General features: G+C 63.4%; 2 protein-coding genes across 2 annotated transcripts in view; one reads left to right on the plus strand and one right to left on the minus strand.

The window, feature by feature from the left end:
• Positions 1 to 3,832, plus strand: BHLHA15 (basic helix-loop-helix family member a15). The gene is made up of 2 exons (XM_045813314.2): positions 1 to 74; positions 754 to 3,832. Exon 2 carries the CDS (start codon positions 807 to 809, stop codon positions 1,368 to 1,370), a length of 564 nt encoding a protein of 187 aa, XP_045669270.2. The 5' UTR covers positions 1 to 74; positions 754 to 806; the 3' UTR covers positions 1,371 to 3,832.
• TECPR1 (tectonin beta-propeller repeat containing 1) overlaps positions 3,829 to 16,327 on the minus strand; it is a 24,674-nt gene continuing 12,175 nt past the window's right edge. The window contains exons 10-25 of the mRNA XM_045813313.2: positions 15,080 to 15,567; positions 14,800 to 14,945; positions 13,782 to 13,937; positions 13,149 to 13,298; positions 12,877 to 13,034; positions 11,997 to 12,124; positions 10,898 to 11,000; positions 9,675 to 9,771; positions 9,527 to 9,606; positions 8,681 to 8,737; positions 8,011 to 8,191; positions 7,560 to 7,695; positions 6,636 to 6,728; positions 5,870 to 5,976; positions 5,622 to 5,741; positions 3,829 to 5,424 (exon numbers count right to left, since the gene is read on the minus strand). Coding sequence (XP_045669269.2) covers positions 5,263 to 5,424; positions 5,622 to 5,741; positions 5,870 to 5,976; positions 6,636 to 6,728; positions 7,560 to 7,695; positions 8,011 to 8,191; positions 8,681 to 8,737; positions 9,527 to 9,606; positions 9,675 to 9,771; positions 10,898 to 11,000; positions 11,997 to 12,124; positions 12,877 to 13,034; positions 13,149 to 13,298; positions 13,782 to 13,937; positions 14,800 to 14,945; positions 15,080 to 15,567 — 2,362 coding nt within the window. The 3' untranslated portion in view covers positions 3,829 to 5,262. The remainder of the gene's footprint in view (positions 5,425 to 5,621; positions 5,742 to 5,869; positions 5,977 to 6,635; positions 6,729 to 7,559; positions 7,696 to 8,010; positions 8,192 to 8,680; positions 8,738 to 9,526; positions 9,607 to 9,674; positions 9,772 to 10,897; positions 11,001 to 11,996; positions 12,125 to 12,876; positions 13,035 to 13,148; positions 13,299 to 13,781; positions 13,938 to 14,799; positions 14,946 to 15,079; positions 15,568 to 16,327) is intronic.

Raw genomic sequence — 16,327 nt, forward strand, 5'->3', positions numbered from 1 at the left:
CGCCCGGGGCGGCTAAAGCGACGTGTCCTTGTCCCCCGTGGGCAGCCCCGTCGCGTGCAGCTGCGGATCTCCAGGTAACTGGGGGTGGGGGATCCCGGTGGGCCCGAGGGGAGAGGACCGAGGGGCGGGACCTGGTGGGGTCGGGGTGGGGGGGCGGACACCTGTGGGGGGGCCGTCCACGTGGTCGTACTGGGGGCTGTGGCAGGCTCTGGCCACTGTCGACCTCTGACCGCGGACAGCTGCCCCATGTCCACAGCGCTTCTGGCCCCAGTGTCTTCCCTGCGTGTGTGACATCCAGCGGCCGTGGGTCAGTGTGGTGGCCGGAGTGGGCACCTGTCCATTAGGGCAGGTGGGAGGCGCGGCAACCTCAGGCAGACCCTGCGCTGAGCTAGAGTCCTGCACATCTCTGGGTGGTCTGAGAAAAGTGTTGAAGGCCACCTAAGCTCGGGGGGCGGTGAGGAGCAGGGGGCCAGGGAAAGGTCCAGGGATCAAGCCGAGTCGAGCTGAGAATGGGCACCAGATCAGAGAAAAAACTCTGAGGGCTTGCCCTGAGGTCAAACGGGAATGTGGTTGGAGGGCTCGGCTCAGGGCTTCCATGTGTGAGGGGGAAGGGGCCTGGGGTCACTATGCACCACGTGGTCAGCTGCCACTGGACAGCGAGGGGGCTGCCGGGCACTGTTGCCCTGAGTGTTCCCTGGGCGTCCTAAGCATCCACCAGCCTGCCGTGTGACCCCGGGGTGTTCTGGATTTCAGTTCCCAGGGCCTCCCTCAGAGCCACCACCTGCGGGGACAACTAGCCTGGAGCCATGAAGACCAAGAACCGGCCCCCCAGGCGCCGAGTGCCACCGCAGGACACAGAGGCCACCGCTGGGGAACGGACCCCAGACAGGCCCCAGCAGGGGTCGGGGCTGGAGCTGGCCAAGGGTCTGCGGAGCAGGACGGCGCGGGCTCAGGCGGCGCGGGCGGAGGGCGGGCGCCGGCGGCCGGGGCCCTCGGGGCCTGGTGGCCGGCGGGAGAGCAGCGTCCAGCGGCGCCTGGAGAGCAACGAGCGGGAGCGGCAGCGCATGCACAAGCTGAACAACGCCTTCCAGGCTCTGCGGGAGGTCATCCCGCACGTGCGTGCCGACAAGAAGCTGTCCAAGATCGAGACGCTCACCCTGGCCAAGAACTACATCAAGTCGCTGACCTCCACCATCCTGACCATGTCCAGTGGTCGCCTCCCAGGCCTGGACGGGCCGGGCCCCAAGCTCTACCAGCACTACCAGCAGCAGCAGGTGGCCGGGGGCGCGCTGGGGGCCACTGAGCCCCAGCCCGAGGGCCACCTGCAGAGGTACTCCACGCAGATCCACAGCTTCCGAGAGGGCTCCTAGCGCCCGGCCTGGGGGTCAGCGGCCGGGCCCGCTCCTCCCGGCCCTGCTGCCTCCGTGCCGAGAGCCCCGGATTGGTGGTGACAGCCCACGTGGACGTGGCCCCAGCGGCTCCATTTTCCCCGAACGCTCAGCTGGCTCCGTGGAGCACACCGTGGCCTCTAGGGGACAAGACCAGTGAGTGGCCTGGTCCAGGCCGTGGCTCTGGGCAGCATGAGGCCCAAACCTCAGAGGTCCCAGGACCTGCTTTTTAATCGACTAGGCCACAGTGGACAGGCCTTGGTAACTAAATTCTCTTCACTCCCAACTCCCTCCTGAGGCAAGGGGATTCCAGGAAAAGGTCAGTTTTGGTAAGTTTCCCCAGTTCCTGTGGAGGCCCTGGGCCGGGAAGGCTCCTCCTCCAGCCTCCGTTGTGGCCTCCTCATTCGGGGTAAACTGAGGCACAGAGCAAGCAAAGCCTGCGGCCATGGAGTGTGGCTAAGCTGAGATGATGGATGCGTGTAATTCAGCATGTGTCAGTGAGAAACCCCCAAGCCCCTAGAAATACTAATCCGATTACCTCAAATTAATTCTAAAGGGACCTTGGCAGGAAGAGCTGCTCGGACCTTTTCCTGCCTCCTGCTGGGTGGGGGCTCCTGACTGTGGAGGGGCACGCAGCTGGCGCTGCGGGGCTGGGGACGGGCCTGGGGGGAGGCTGGTAGCCGCAGCTCCCCCTGAGCAGCGTCCCTCCGCATCCCACCCAGGTTTGCTGCTTGCTGTCATACTGGCCACTGCCGGGGTCTTGGCGGTGGCGGAGGGCGGTCGGTCTGACGGAGCTTGAGGGTGTTCTTGGGCCCCGCTTGGAGCTGCGGGCCCTGCAGGGCTGTGCGGGAAGGAGCCTGGGGTGGCAGGAGCTCCCCTCCCCCACCTCGTGCTGCTCCTTCGAGGCGGGCCTGGGCAGTTTGGCAGGTCCCCGGCCGCCTCAGGCCAAGCTTCCTTCTGTGGGGACAGGCTTGGCGACTTTGCTCTCAGTGCCCCCTGGCATCTCTCCTCCCTCATCCCTGTGCCCACAGCCAGTATGGGGAGGGGACAGGGCAGCCTTGGCAGCCTCAGGCAGGAACCCCAGTGGCAGGGGCTGTGGCGAGGGTAGGGTTGGCCTGGCGTATGAGGCCAGAGCTGTCCCCGAGGCGCGGGGGGGCCAAGCCCCTCCCGGGTGGGGGCCCGAGCAGCATGGGGGCAGGGCTGCCACAGTGGAGGGCCACCTCGCGCCCTCCCGACCCTGGTGGTCCCGGCCCCAGCCCCATTGCCAGGCTTGGCGTTAGGATCAAGGACAGCAGGCAGTGGCCTCAGAACAGCCATTAGCCACATCGGTCGTCACTTTCCGGGTGGAACACTGGCTGGACCCTCTGCAGGCCCCGTGCCAGTCCCTCCGGAAGGTGGCCCTGGGAGGCCTGGTCTGGCCCCGGCCATCCTTCGGCATGGTCAGGTGGGGACCCCACGTGCTCCTGGCCTGCCCCTTGGAGGCGGCCACTTGGGAAGGTCGGTGGTCATGACATTCCACCGGTGGGAGCCGAGGGACTGTTGGGGCCCATGCTCCCTGGGGGTGCCCTGCTAGCTGGGACACACATAAGGCCTGCAGAGCCCAGTGCACCCCCAAACTTGCTGAAGGAACCGCAAGCTGAGCGGAAAGCACCAGGACGGGGAGCGCCCAGCAGAGGCTTTGTCTGGGAGGCCGTGCCCGATGACCCGTGGTGGTGGAAGCGTCTGTGGGTCACCACCTTGCAGAGCTCCTTCTGTCCCAAACTGGCACCTGCCTCCCCTCTGCTTCCCAGAGGGTAACCTGGGCTCAGGTGTCTGGTCCTTCTTCCCCCGTGGCCAGAGGGCATCTGCACACTCTGTGGCCACGACACAAATCATCCTTAAAGGTCCCAGCTGAGCTTTGAGCTTCGGGGTGTTAAATACGCGGGGCTGGGGAGGGGAAAGGTCTGGTGATGGGCCAGTGAGGCCTGCTGCTGGGCCTGCTCCCTCGGCGCTTGTCTTGGGCCCGCTCCCTCGGCACTTGTCTTGGGCCCTTCTGCCCTGCAAGGACGTCCAAAGCCAGCAACCCACTGGCCCCGAGCCCTGCCACCTGGCCTGCGCCCGGGCCTTGCACCACCTGCAGACCAGACCTGCGTGAGCTCTGGAGGCCGAGATCCCTATGGACTGGAGCCGAGAAACCAGAACTTTGACTTTTCTGTGAGAAAACCTACCTTGGAACTGAATGGCCAGTGCCCCTGCTGTGATTGTGGTAAAAATGTTTCTTAAGTGACCCAAATTTGCTTTGATTTCTCCTAACGGTCCCTTCAGAGTACTAATGAAACCGATGCTGTGTCACAGAACAAAAATAAGAGATCCTACCACGACTGCTACTTTGGCCCCAGGCTGGACGGTCATGGGGAGCTGCGTTTCCATCACAAGGTAGCAATAAAAAAATAGCAAGTCCTTTACACTCTGGTGTGAGTTTTTATTGAATAAAGCATCCAAGGAATCAAGACGGTTCGGTGGTGCTGAGCAGGTGGACCGTGGGCGCTCAGCAGCAAGGACGCAGTCGCCCAGCTACAGACAGCGAGTCACCGTGTAACGGCAGGTCACTGCTGTAGAAATAACCCACAGTGTCCATCCAGAGACAACCCGACAGGTGTGAACACCCAGGACGGCGTCCCCAACCCGCACCCACACGTCCCAGTCGCACCTCCACAAATCCCAGCAAACGCAGAGACCATCAGGCCCCTCCAGCGCCCTCGTTCAAGTCCGCCTCTGCCGACACGCCCCACCCTGCAAGACGGGGTCAAAGGCACAGCTGACCCCTCCTGATGGGAATTCTGGGGAAGGCTGGAGTCAGTTCGTTTTGTCCCCAAATGAGCAGAGGCCAACTTGGGCTCTGATGGCCTCCAGGCAAAGCGTCTGGAAGCACATCTGCACTTCACCAACTGGGGCCATAATCACATCAGCAGCAGGAGAGAAGGGGCGCCTGGCTGGCTTGGCTGGTACAGCCTGCGACTCTTGATCTCGGGGTTGTGGGTTCGAGCCCCACGTTGGATGTAGAGATGACTTAAAAATAAAATCTTAAAAAAAGAAAAAAAGCAGCAGAGAAACTGCAGGACGGGAGGTGCTCTCCTGCTGGCCTGGGGGGAGGGCTCCTGCCCTGGCGTGTAGGACTTGGGGCTACGGCCGGCACACCCCATGTCCCCACGGCCCCTACCGCCTGATCAGACACAGATGGAGCAACCCCCAATCCCACAGGGGAAGGCTGGCTGGAGGCGGATGCCAGGAGTTCTACACGCGGACAGCTTCCTGCAGCCGCGCTGGGGGCTTGTGCCCACCCCGGAGAAAGGCAACCCTCCCCAACCTTTCCTTCCAAGCTGCCAACTCTTGTTGAACTTTTGAAATTAAACCGTATTCTCGCGTCTGGCTCTGAAAAAGCATCCCAGAACATGGCAAAGTGGCCCTGAGCCCCACAGCCATTTTCTTTGGGGGGGAGGGGAGGCTATGCCTCATCTGTCTGGGGACACCGGCGGGGGGAGTGCAGGGGGTTGTGGGCTTGGCTTCCCTGGGGCAGCATTCCTGGAAGGCTCCAGGCTCCAGGTTTCCATTCTGGAAAGGCGGGAGGCAGAGTGAGGAGGGACAGGTGGGAAAGGCCGGGGTGAAGGGGCCCCCAGCCCGCTCCGTGGCCCTCCTGGCAGACGGGACACGTGTGGGAGCATCCACAAAGCTTCACATTTCTGGGCTGGTTCAGCCAGTGCCTCTGAGGTGGCCGTGACCTCAGGCCAGGTTCCCTCCGGGCTCCACATTTAAGAATGGCTCAGACGGGAAGGCTCACTATCAACCCTGATCCTTCACACCTGCATGAAACCTGCTTCAGGTGAGGAGGGCAGCGTCAGCAGCAAACAGGGCCGTGGGCCTCGTGCGGGGCTCCGGCCACCCTCGAGGGCGTGCTGGGGAGGCGCGGCTCCCCACTCCAGTCACTGGCTGTCTCCTGGGACCTGCTCTTGAGGGCTCTGGTGGCATTGGCCCGGACGGTGATGTGATCCCAGCCCCCCTGGAAGGAGAGAGCCTCGTCACCCGTGGCTGCCGCAGGTCAAGGGGAGAGACTATGCTTCCAGACTGTGGGAGATCAAGGACCCTGGAGGAGCTCTGTCTGGGGCCTCCCACCCACCCTGACACCAGGTCCCAGAGCATGCGGTGTGACCACGCCGCCCCGGGCCAGGTAAGCCGCCCCGCATAGGCCTCGCTCACCCCAATGCCGTAGTCCCAGCCCTGCCCCTTGGGTTCTCGAGGCTGCACGCCTGTGCGATGGCACACGGTTCCCCGGCTCAGGCCATGGCTCCCTGGGACCTTGTTGGCGATAATCCAGACCTGGAACACAGACCTGGTGAGGGCCCAGCCCCCAGCTCTGGGACTGGGGGGAACCCGGAGCACCCCAAACCCCCAGAGCAAGGGTCTGCCTTCGGCCCCCCGGTCCCCCCCGCCCCGGGCACCCAGACCTGGTCCAGGGGCCCCACGGACACTCGGCACACGTTGTTGGACACATGCTCCCAGCTGGAGCCCTGCGGGTAGCTGGGCGTCACCCCCTGGCGATACCACAGGTTCCCTGGAGAGAGAAGGGCCCAGAGTGTTGGGACCCACTTCGGGGTCTGGCCACAGAGACAGAGGAGGCTGTCCCCACACTTCCTGGGGCTCCTGCCGACCCAGGAAGAGAAGCTGGGGCCGGAGCCAGCTCTACCCTCGCCACACTGGACTCCACCTGAACCTCATAATCGTCCCGCTGTGCTGGGCTGGCATTGCCAGGCTCTCTCTACGCATGAGAAACGGAGGACAAGGAATTCTTTAAACAAATACAGAGAACAGGGCCTGGACTCAAAGCGCTGGTTCCAGTCCCGACTCTGCCCTTTTCCTCGCCTTGCTCGTTGTGACGACAGCCGCAAAGCAGAAAAGGGAACTGGCGAGGGCCCTGCCCGCGGTGGCCCTGCCCGCGGTGGCCCAGCCGGGTGACCTCTGCCAGCCCCAGGATCACACAGCATCACGCGGCCGGGGCGCTATACCCCCCACGGAGGCCCGGGCAGAGCTGGAGCCCCCGTGCTCTGCGCAGCTGGGGAGAGGGGCTCATTCGGAGGCTGACGTCAGGCTGATGGCCTCTCACGGCAGCTTATGGTGCTCTTGTGTCAGGGACCTGGGGCTGGTGAGGGTCTCGTCCCACTGGGGGCTCAGGGAAGCCCTAGTCTCCCCTGGTGCCCATCAGAGACAACTTGCCATTTTCGTCCAAGGCGTATACTGACGTCTGCCCCACCGACACCTGCTTCAGCCTCTGCTTGGGAGGAGACGGGATGTGGTACCAGCAGTCACCTGCAGCGCAAGCCGGACTTAGGGTGCAGCCGGGTGACGCCGAACCTGCCACCCCATGTGCTCGTGGACCACGTGGCCTCCCCTGCAGCTCGCAGGCCACGCACACGTGACAGGGCCCGGTGTGAGCTGAAGGCCAAGCAGAACAAAACCCCCAACACCCCACCTCGCCCCTGGCCCTCAGAGCCTGTGGCGGGTTCCAGACGGTGGGGTCCAATGGGGTGATCTCGGAACAGGGACACAAGGTGCTCAGCCCGCACGCGGTGGCCAGCCCGTCCTGGGGCCGCCATGTACAACCACTGCATATGTCCCCTCCCCTGTGTGGAGGGCAGCAATGTGCAAGCCACCACGCATCTGAGCACCCCTGGGCCACACGCTGTCTGGATATCTAACATCCAGCCAAGAACAAGCCAGCATGGCCTGCACGCCCAGAGAATCGCCAGAGCCGTCAGTAGGCCATGTAGGGCCACCCCAGGAGGGCATTCCGACAGGCAGGATGTGCAAAGTGCCCACAACCAGCCATGCCCCAGGCTAGAGGCCGAGGCTGGTGAAGGGCAGCTGCGAGGGACCGCCCCGGCCCCGTCACCAGGATGATCACCCCCAGCCAGTCCCAGCAGGAAGGGACACGGCCTCTGGGGAGTCCTGGTTCGGCCCGAGTGCCTGGCCCACAGGCAGCACTCACTCCACGCTGGTCCAGCTGACCTGAACACGAGGACACCTGTCTTCCTTCCCCCCCGGAAGCAGAAGCACATGCAGTCTCGCTCCGACCAGCCCCAGCCCCTCCTTGTCCCCACTCACAACTGGCAGGGATCCTTCTGGAGGGGCGGCACTCACCAGCCGGTTGCGTGGGTGACACGGAGCCCCGGTAGAAGGCGGAGCCGTCCCTGGCCACGGCCCACACCTGGTGGCAGGCCCCGATGGAGATGGAAGTGAAGGGCTGGTCGGTGCCCACGTGCAGCCAGGAGGAGCCCTGGGGATGGGAGCCTGGAGAGTCACTGAGAGCTGCCGGGGCCCAGCCTCTGCCCCTCCCCCTGCCCCAGGTCCCAGTAGCTGCCAGCTCCGCACGTCAACCTCACCCTCGGTTCCAACTGCCCACAGAACCTAGTGACCCCTTCAGGCCACATATAGTGTCCACCAGTCCCAGGGACTGTCCGGGGCAGGCCAAGGCCTGAGCCTAGCTGGACCTCAGTCCAGAGTTCTCTTCTGGGAAGAATCTTCCAGAACCCCAAGAGGGCCAAGGGCTGACAGGTGGGCAGGTCCAGAGCCCCGGAGGCAGGGTGCTCACCGCGGGGTTGAGCTCCGACACGCCCAGGCGGCACAGCACGTCCCCCTTGTCGCTGACGGCCCAGAGGGCGATGCTGTGCCCACTTCTGTCGGCACCTGGGCTCTCTGGGATGATAGACACGTCCCCAAGGGCAATAGGGGCCACCTCCAGCCAGGGCCCACTGGTCACCAGCTTACATTTTCTGCACAGTGGAAGAGAGCAGAACCCAGGGGTCTGATGCTATGGCAGGCCACCTGTTCTAGACGCACAGGCAGGAGGCTGCAGACGGTAGCAGTGGGCCGCCCTTCAGCCCACACGGCCTCCGAGGGCCTGGGGGGAGGGCCAGGACCACCCCCAGCGCCCAAGTGGGCACCCCTTGCCAATGGGCAGGAATGAGGGGCCCGGAGAGGCAGCCCCACCCTGCCCTGCCCTGCCCCCAGCAAGGCCTCCCATCCCGACCTGCCTGTCCTGCTTAGAGCAGAGCCAGTGACATTTCTCTTATTTGTTCTTGAAAACAAACTTCAGAAACCAGAGAGCGCTGGGAGCCCAAGGGCATTTCCTGGGCTGACATTTACTTTGATTCTCTCCCCCCCTCTGCTCCCTCGCTTTTCTTCCATGGGGACTGGCTCAAGAGGGCCCTGCAGGAGGACCAGGCCCACAGCCCCAGTTACCATGTCACTCCTGTCTTTACCTGGCCCAGCACCTTCTCCTGACAAAATCCTTCATGGTTTTGTACCCATGGTACGAGCTGCAAGAGAAAGAAGCCGAAATCAAGACCACTTTGTGGAGGTTTCCAGAAAGGGACACTGTGCAGGCACACACATTCTTTTTCCACTCGTTAAGGGCAGAGCCTCCATGTGAGCCAGAGTGGGCTCCACAGGCAGCAGGCCGGGGTCTCTGGGGCGCAGGTCTTCCCGGGGTCAGGGTCTCCAGGGGCCAGGATGTGGAACCTGCCGGACCAGGGGTTCTAGCCAGGGGGCTCTGAGCGCCCCCCCCCTGCCCCAGGCCTGTCAGAGCCCTTCTGCAGAACAGTCGAGCTGAGGCCCAGAGACAAGGGGAGGGTCAAGTCCGGGAGGCTTGGCTGTGGCTGAAGGGGAGCCTGTGGGCTTGCCTGTCCGAGACACCTGCCTCATCCCCGGGGCTGGGCCTGCTCAGAGGCCCTGGCTCGGGCTCCCACAGCTCTATCGTCCACATGGATGTAACTTGTGCACCGTGAAGGGTCTGCTGCACACCAGTGCCACGTGCCCACCGGCCACCAGGGCCTCCCAGCTTTATGGACCTGTCACCCACTTCTCCCTTGGCTTCTCAGGAAGGCGCTGGCCTCACTCCATACTTTGTTCAATCTGCCTCTTCACCCGACACCTCCCTCCAGCCACCCGCGCCCAGCACCCAAGGCCTGGACCAAGGCTCCCCAAAGCCACCCCTGATCAAGCAGCCCAGGTCTGTTCCTCAGCCACACCCGGCTGCTTGCGGGGGCTGGAGCGATGCCGGGCGGCAGGGCAGGCGAGGGCCCCTCCCCACGCAGAGAGATGCTTACGCAGGGAAGTCACTGGCGTACTGCCACCCCTCCTGGTCCGTGCCCCCCGGAACACTGAAATCCACAGACCAGTCAGAAACCTGGAGGAGAGGTGGGTCAGCATGGGCAGCCCCCGGCGCCAGCCCCCGCCCCGCAGCCCGGAGCTCACCCAGGTCCACTGCAGGGACGGGGGCTTCGTGCCGGCCTTGGTGCACTCGTGCAGCCCCGAGGCGTCACTCCACATGTACCGGTCGGTGGGCAGACCCCTGTGGTGGACAACGGGGGTGCTGGGGTGACTCGGAAGAGGAGAGACCAGCCAGCACCCAGCTGGTGACAGATAAGACACGAGCACCTGGGACTCCTGCATCTCCAAAGACGTGAAAAACAGAACTGCCCCAGGGGGCGGGGACAGCAACCTGTTGACCTCCCGTCACGTGGGAGCCTGGGCGGCACCTGCAGCCAGACTATCCGCCTGAGAGCTGAGAGCCCACCTCTTCCCCTCTTACGGGCTGCTGTGCCCCCAAAAGATGTCAAAGCCCTAACCCCAGTACCCGTGAGGGTGACCTTACTTGGAAAGAAGGACTCTGCAGGTGACCAAGTCAGAATGGAGTCACTAGAGTGCGCCCCAAACCAATACGACAGTGTCCTGAGTTCAAATTTCCCAAATAAGGGAAGTGATGTGAAGACGGGAGGGACGTTGCCACAAACCAAGGGACAGCGGAGGCCTCCAGGAGAGAGGCTGGGAGTGGACTGTCCCTCACAGGCCTCAGAGGGAAGTGGCCCTGCCCACACCTTGATTCTAGACTCCTCAGCCTCCAGACGGGGAGAGAAGGAACGTCCATGGTTCAGACTGCCCAGTGTGTGGCGCTTGGTGACAGTGGCCGAGCCAACCCAGACACTCACAGAGCGACAGGCCCCACACGGTGGTGTTGGGCAGGTGGCCACAAGGCTCAGGTGGCAGGAGCCGTGGCCCTTGGTGTGCATGCTCTGCGGGGACCAGAGAGCCCGTGGCTGCCCTGTCCCTCTTCTGAAGGACTGCGGAGGAAGTGAGGATGCAAGCAGGCCAGCATTCTGTGCAGACATCACACAGCCCACGCACAGGTCTCCAGGACATACTCCGGCACCGTGTACCAACTGCCTCAGCAAAGCTCAAACCCTGATTTACTGGGGTGAACAGAGAAACCCACAAATATTGATGAACAAGGAAATCCTTCAAGCCGTGCGACACTGGAAGGTCATGAACGATCTCCCCGTCTGAGGTGCAGTGGAGCGTAGACGAGCTGGGTCGCCCTCGAGGACCCGATGGTGAGGCCACCACACACCATCTCTGTGTTGCCGTCACGACCGTGGCCTGGGCCGGGCAGCCCCCCGGCTGGCGCCCGCACCGCTCACCTGCCGGAGTAGCCCGTGACGGGGTTCCAGCGCTGGTTCTCGTAGATGCAGACGCACTTCACGTCCGACTGCGTGTAGATGTTACTGGTGCTGCTGGCCAGGCCTGCGGGGAGAGGAGGCTGCCGGCTGGGGACTCAGGCTTCCGTCTGAAGCCCTGAAGGCCGCAGAGAGCGGGGAGGGCCAGCAGACAGGGGTTCACGTGCCTGGCTTGGGGTTCTCGCAGTGTGATTATTCTGGGGTGACACCCCCCACGAGCAGACCCTGCTGCGCATTACGTCTCCTGTCCATGCCACCTCTAGCTCCTCTCACACCCTGTTCTTGGCTGCACCTCTTCTCTCCGTCTTCCCACTGACCAGGCACCGGGAGGGTGCGGGGGCCCAGCAGCTCCCTCCGTATTAACACTCACACAGCGTCCACCAGCCCCAATCTCATCTGTAAAGTTCCTGCCTCACAAATGAGGAAGATGTGCGGTTCCCGTGGTCTCAGGGGACCACACCTGGCTCTCCAGGATTGGCCGTCCCTCACTGTAGGGCATGTGGGCTGTGGCTTGGAACTTGCCACTTGAGAGTCTGTTTCTGCCTGCATTTCCCTGGAGGAGACACAGGACCTTGTTGCCCAGAACTTGGGGAGCCAACAGGGGTTCAGCAAACTGGCACCCCCGAGGGCATGACCCAGCTATTCAGGGTCTAGAATTCAGGCCTGGGACTCACGTGACCCAGGTCCTGGGGCCACCCCATTATGCCCTGGGCGTTGTCTGTGAAATGAGGGGTTGGACACAGTGGAGGCTCTGGCAGCTGCCTTCTAGAAGCTTCAAAGCCCCCAGCTCAGCTGTGGGTGCCCAGGAAGGCATGTTGGAGGCCAGGCCTGGTCTCCCGGCTCTCACACCTCGAGGGCTGGCTCTGGGACCATTCTCTGTGGAGGCTGGCTGTGGTGAAGGTCACCTGTCAGCCCGCTGTCCGCCGAGAGCCAACACTGGGACAGTGGCTCTGGAGTGGGGCAGGGAAGCCAGGTGGGATTAGAGGAGGGACTGGCCCGGGAAGGCTGTGGGCAGAGCTCAGGGAGCTGGTCCTGCCAGCCTCCGCATCCAGGCTGCTCTCACCTTGGAAGCAGCCTCCGCCGTAGCCGCCAGTGTAGACCCAGGCCGTGTGGTCGTAGCCAATGCCCCACACCACACCCCGGCCGTTGGCCTCCACCACCCGCAGGTGGCCTCCCATCTGCCGCCAGAACCTGGAGCGAGGGGAGAGAGGTCATGGAGACGCGCGTCCCCGCACACCTTGCCAGCCTTCTACCCCGACAGCGCTTTTGGCTCACTGGCCTCCCTCGAACATCCGATTTTGACTCATCTTTGGGCTCCGAACGGTGGACTTTATTAAGGACAATAGCACCTGCCTGCCTTCCCATCCAGTAGCGATGGGAGCTAACGCGGCCCCAGAGTGGGTGCAGGAGACTAAGGGTCTGCGGGGTGGCGGTAGGGGGTCCGAGCCAGCAGCCCCTGTTCCTCATGGCCCCTGGGGGTCTGGGCCAGGCATGTGGGGGCAGAAGGCAGGGCCGTCTCATCTGGATGAGCCACGACTCGGGCCAGCACACTGAGGGGTGACAGCACAGCCTCCCGAGTGGGCAGAGTGCAGGGTGCCACCTGGGTCACCCTCCCGTGTGCCAAGGTCCTGCCCACTGTCCCTGGAGGTCGTCTGACTTGTCCATCTGGGTGCTGGGCAACCAGGGCCAAGAATGGATGAACGAAGGGCGGACACAAGCATCCACTGTCCCCTCCTGAGTGGGGCCTCCTGGTCTCACCTACATTCCCCCTGGTCCTCAGGGGCTCAGAGGGACCTAGGGGAAGCCCTGGGTCAGAACTGGGAGCATTGTGTCCCCTCCTGGGTCCCCATCTGCCTTCCCACCCTAAATGCCAGGCTTCTGGTCCCCCTCGGGGTCCTCCAACAGGCCCAGGGAGACTCGAGCCCTGAGCACAGCTGACTCACATCTGGTCGCACGGCAGCATGTGCTCGGAGGCCTCCAGGTCCGGGCTGGGCTCGCTCACAAAGATGTCCCCCTTGCAGGTGATGGACCAGATGGCCTGTGGGGAGGGGCGGCCGTGGACCCTCCGGCTCTCGCAGCAGGACAGGTTGAGCAGGGCAAGCTGGCGTGGGGAAACGACCGGTCAGCGCTGGGAAGGGGGTGGGCGGCAGGCCGAGGCCGGGCAGCCCCGGGAGCGCTGCCCTTGGAGCCCGGCCCGTCCTTCATGTCCACTCACCCAGTCATTCATGTCCTGCTCCGTGGCAGCAGCCAGATGCACAGGCCACCTCTGCCGGGTCCTCTCGGGCGTGTACAGGGCGAAGGAGTGCTTGGTCTCATTGAGCACGGGGACCAACACCGTCACCTCGTTGAGGAACACGTGGATGTACTGTTGACAGAGGGTGGGGGCAGGGCTGTCACCAGGCCAGACGGGGACCTGTGGGGCTGGGGGCACAGTGGGCCTCTGGGTGGAGCCCGTGCCATGGTGGAGGGACAGGGATGGCCTGGGGCACCCCTGGCTCCAGAGAGCCAGTCCTAGGGGTGCCCCCGGGGCCTGTGGGTTCGAGTGGTGGGCTCTGGGACCCAGCGTGCTCAGTAGGGAAGCCTCGTTCATGAGCAAGTGCCTTGGTGACATTCTTGATGTCGACAAGGGCGCTCGTGAACCCAAATGACTAGGTTCGAACCCCAGTGCTGGGAGGGCGGAGGGGCTTTAACTCCCTGAGCTGAAACCCCAGTGACCGTCAGCAGCTCCGTGAGGAGGGGGCTCGCTGAGACTGCGGCAGGGACCTGCACACACCTGCCGGCCACTGACCGCGGCTGCTGTCCCCTCGGGCCAGCGCTGGGCCCCCCTCCCCTGGGAGCCTCCACACACCTTCTTCTCCTCGTGGACCACATAGTAGATGAAGAGGATGCTGTCCCGAGCCCCGTCGAGCCCCGTGAACTGCTCCAGGGCCACGCGGACGTCCACCCACTTGTGGGGTTTCCAGTCGCACCACCACTGCAGGGCCCCCGTCTTCACCCACACTGACTGTGGCACAGGACCCAAGAGTCACAGGTAGGCCCCTGGGGCCCCAGACTCCGGCCCCATGTGTACCCAGCTCCCAGCACCCCAGGGCCGTGCTGGAGCCTTCACTGCCTCACAGGGGGCTCCGGCGCAGCGCTCCCAGCTCCCTAACTTCCCCTAATGACCAAGGTGGCGCTATCATACACCCAACAGGCACCGGGCCCCCAAGCCAGTGTTGTCTCTGCACACCCTCCTAATTCTCAAACAGCCTGTGGGGTCAACACTCTTACCCCATGCTCTAGATGGGGCAGCTGAGGCTCAGGGAGGTTCTGTGCCTGACCCAACGTCACTGAGGGAGTCAGTGGCAAAGCTGGGGCCCACACCTGGCCCGCCTGTGTCTGGAGGCCCGACGCTTCGGACCCAGCAAGATGCTTCTGCACTAGCAGCCCAGGCCCGAGGAGCCATGTGCTTCGTGTAGCTTCTGCCTCCCAACCTGGCTGTGGGCCTCCAGGGGCTGGGCTCTGCCTGAGGGGCTCCGGGCCAGCCCTCAACCCTGTCTTCACTCATCTCAATCAAACGCCACACTATCTTGGTTCTTGGGGTCCCTTCCAGGGGACAGCACTCCCCTCTCCATGCCTCCCACTGAGGTCTCCAGGGCCGAGGCTGTGCCTGGAGCACAATGGGGCCTGAGTTCTTCCAGATGGATGAGTCTAGTCGGACTCATATCTTCATCCTGGAATCTATGGGGCCCAGAAGGGACGGCTTCGCCTCTGAGCTGGTAGGACAGAGGATGCATCTCTGTCTCCTCCACCTCCCCCTTGGAACAGTCTACTGTGGGCGCTCAGTGGGCACCAGCTGAAGGACGGTGCCTCCGGGAACTGCCCACCTGCTCCACAGCCTGCTCGTAGTGCCGGAAGTGCTCCAGCTCCCGCTTGGTCCTTTCCGTGAGCTGCTGGAAGATCTGCTTCCGCCAGGCAGCGGTCTGGGCCGGCATGATGGACAAGGAGAGCGTCTGCACCGAGGGGGACAGGCCTGCAGGCCAGCAGAGCCTCAGGGCCAGGCGCCCGGCCCACCCACAGCTGGGCAGCAGGCCAGGGCTCCCTCCTCTGGTACCCCCCGCAAGGAGCACCCTTGGGGGGGCTGGGCCCTCCGACACCTGCGCTTACCCGACTGGACAGTGAACCACTTGAGTACGGCGTGGGCCTCCACGGCACAGCCTCCTCCGGACACCCAGGCCCACAGCGGGTGGTCATCGGCCCCGTAGGGCTCCTCCAAGCCCAGTGGGAGGAGCCCCAGCGAGGAGAGGCCCGTGGTCTCTGGAAAGACAGCAGCCGAGTGGTTGGGTGCTCTCTTGGACTCCTTCAGGTCAATATTGGTCCAGGGCAGTTCGGCCGGGGTGGAGGCCGGGCCAGGGCGAGGCCCGGGCCCAGGAGTCTGAGTGGCCGGGCCAGCGAGCTCCACGGCACACTCTGTGGTCCTGTCGGTGCCTGGGCCTGAGGCCAAGCTGTCCCTGGGGTTCCTGGGACCGTCCATAGACTCTGCAGGAACAGGCTGGTCAGGCCCCGGTCTGTCGGCTTCCAAAGAGGCATCCGTGTCGCTCGGTGCGCAGGACTCACCACTGCCCCTTACCTCGTCGCCAAAAAAGCAGCCAGCACTGGGGACAAAAGGGGGCAGACCCGTGACCTCTGTGAGGGAAGGCCACGCACTGCTGTGGGCAGGCCTGGCTCGTCCGTTATGACCCCGGACAAGCTGCAGCCGTACCGTGTCACACACACAGGGACAGCTACCTCCCGAAGAGCTGGAACAGCCAGGTCGCACCCCAGGCCGATCGTTATCATTTATCTGGGGGTGGAAATCTGGGGGTAGTATTATTTTCTTATTGTGGCAAAATACATCTAATATTTACCATCGCAAATGACGTGGCATTAAATACACCCACACGGTTACGCAACAACTGCCACGACCTTGTTCCAGAACTTTGTCGTCACCCCCACATGCAAACCCCGACCCCGTTACGGAGCCACTCTCCATACTCTCCCCCGCTTCCCCACCCCCCGGCCTCCACCGATCGCCTTTCTGTCCCTGTGGATTCGCCTCTTCTGGAAGCTGCGTATAAATGGCATCGCGTCGTATGCGGTCTTCTGTGACTGGCTTCTCCCACTTCCTATGATGAGGTCAAGGTTCACCCATGTTGTAGCGTGGCTCAGTACTTCCTTTCGTCGCCGAAGAATATTCTGCTGTGTGGGTATGCCACATTTTGTTTAGTCACCTGTGGAGGGACGTCTGAGTGGTTCGTACATTTTGGCTACTGTGAATAAGGCTTCTATAAGCATTCATACATGAATTTTTGTTTCGACGTCTATTTTCCGTTCTTCTGGGTGTAGATCCAGGGGTGCGAGTGCTGGGTCAGGGGG

This window comes from Ursus americanus, chromosome 2, assembly GCF_024610735.1.
Source record: "Ursus americanus isolate L20-20 chromosome 2, mUrsAme1.1.p, whole genome shotgun sequence".
Classification (NCBI taxonomy): Eukaryota; Metazoa; Chordata; class Mammalia; order Carnivora; family Ursidae; genus Ursus; species Ursus americanus.

Bases quoted from the DNA above. Each gene is read 5' to 3' on its own strand.
- BHLHA15 (XM_045813314.2), top strand. From the start codon at position 807: ATGAAGACCAAGAACCGGCCCCCCAGGCGCCGAGTGCCACCGCAGGAC.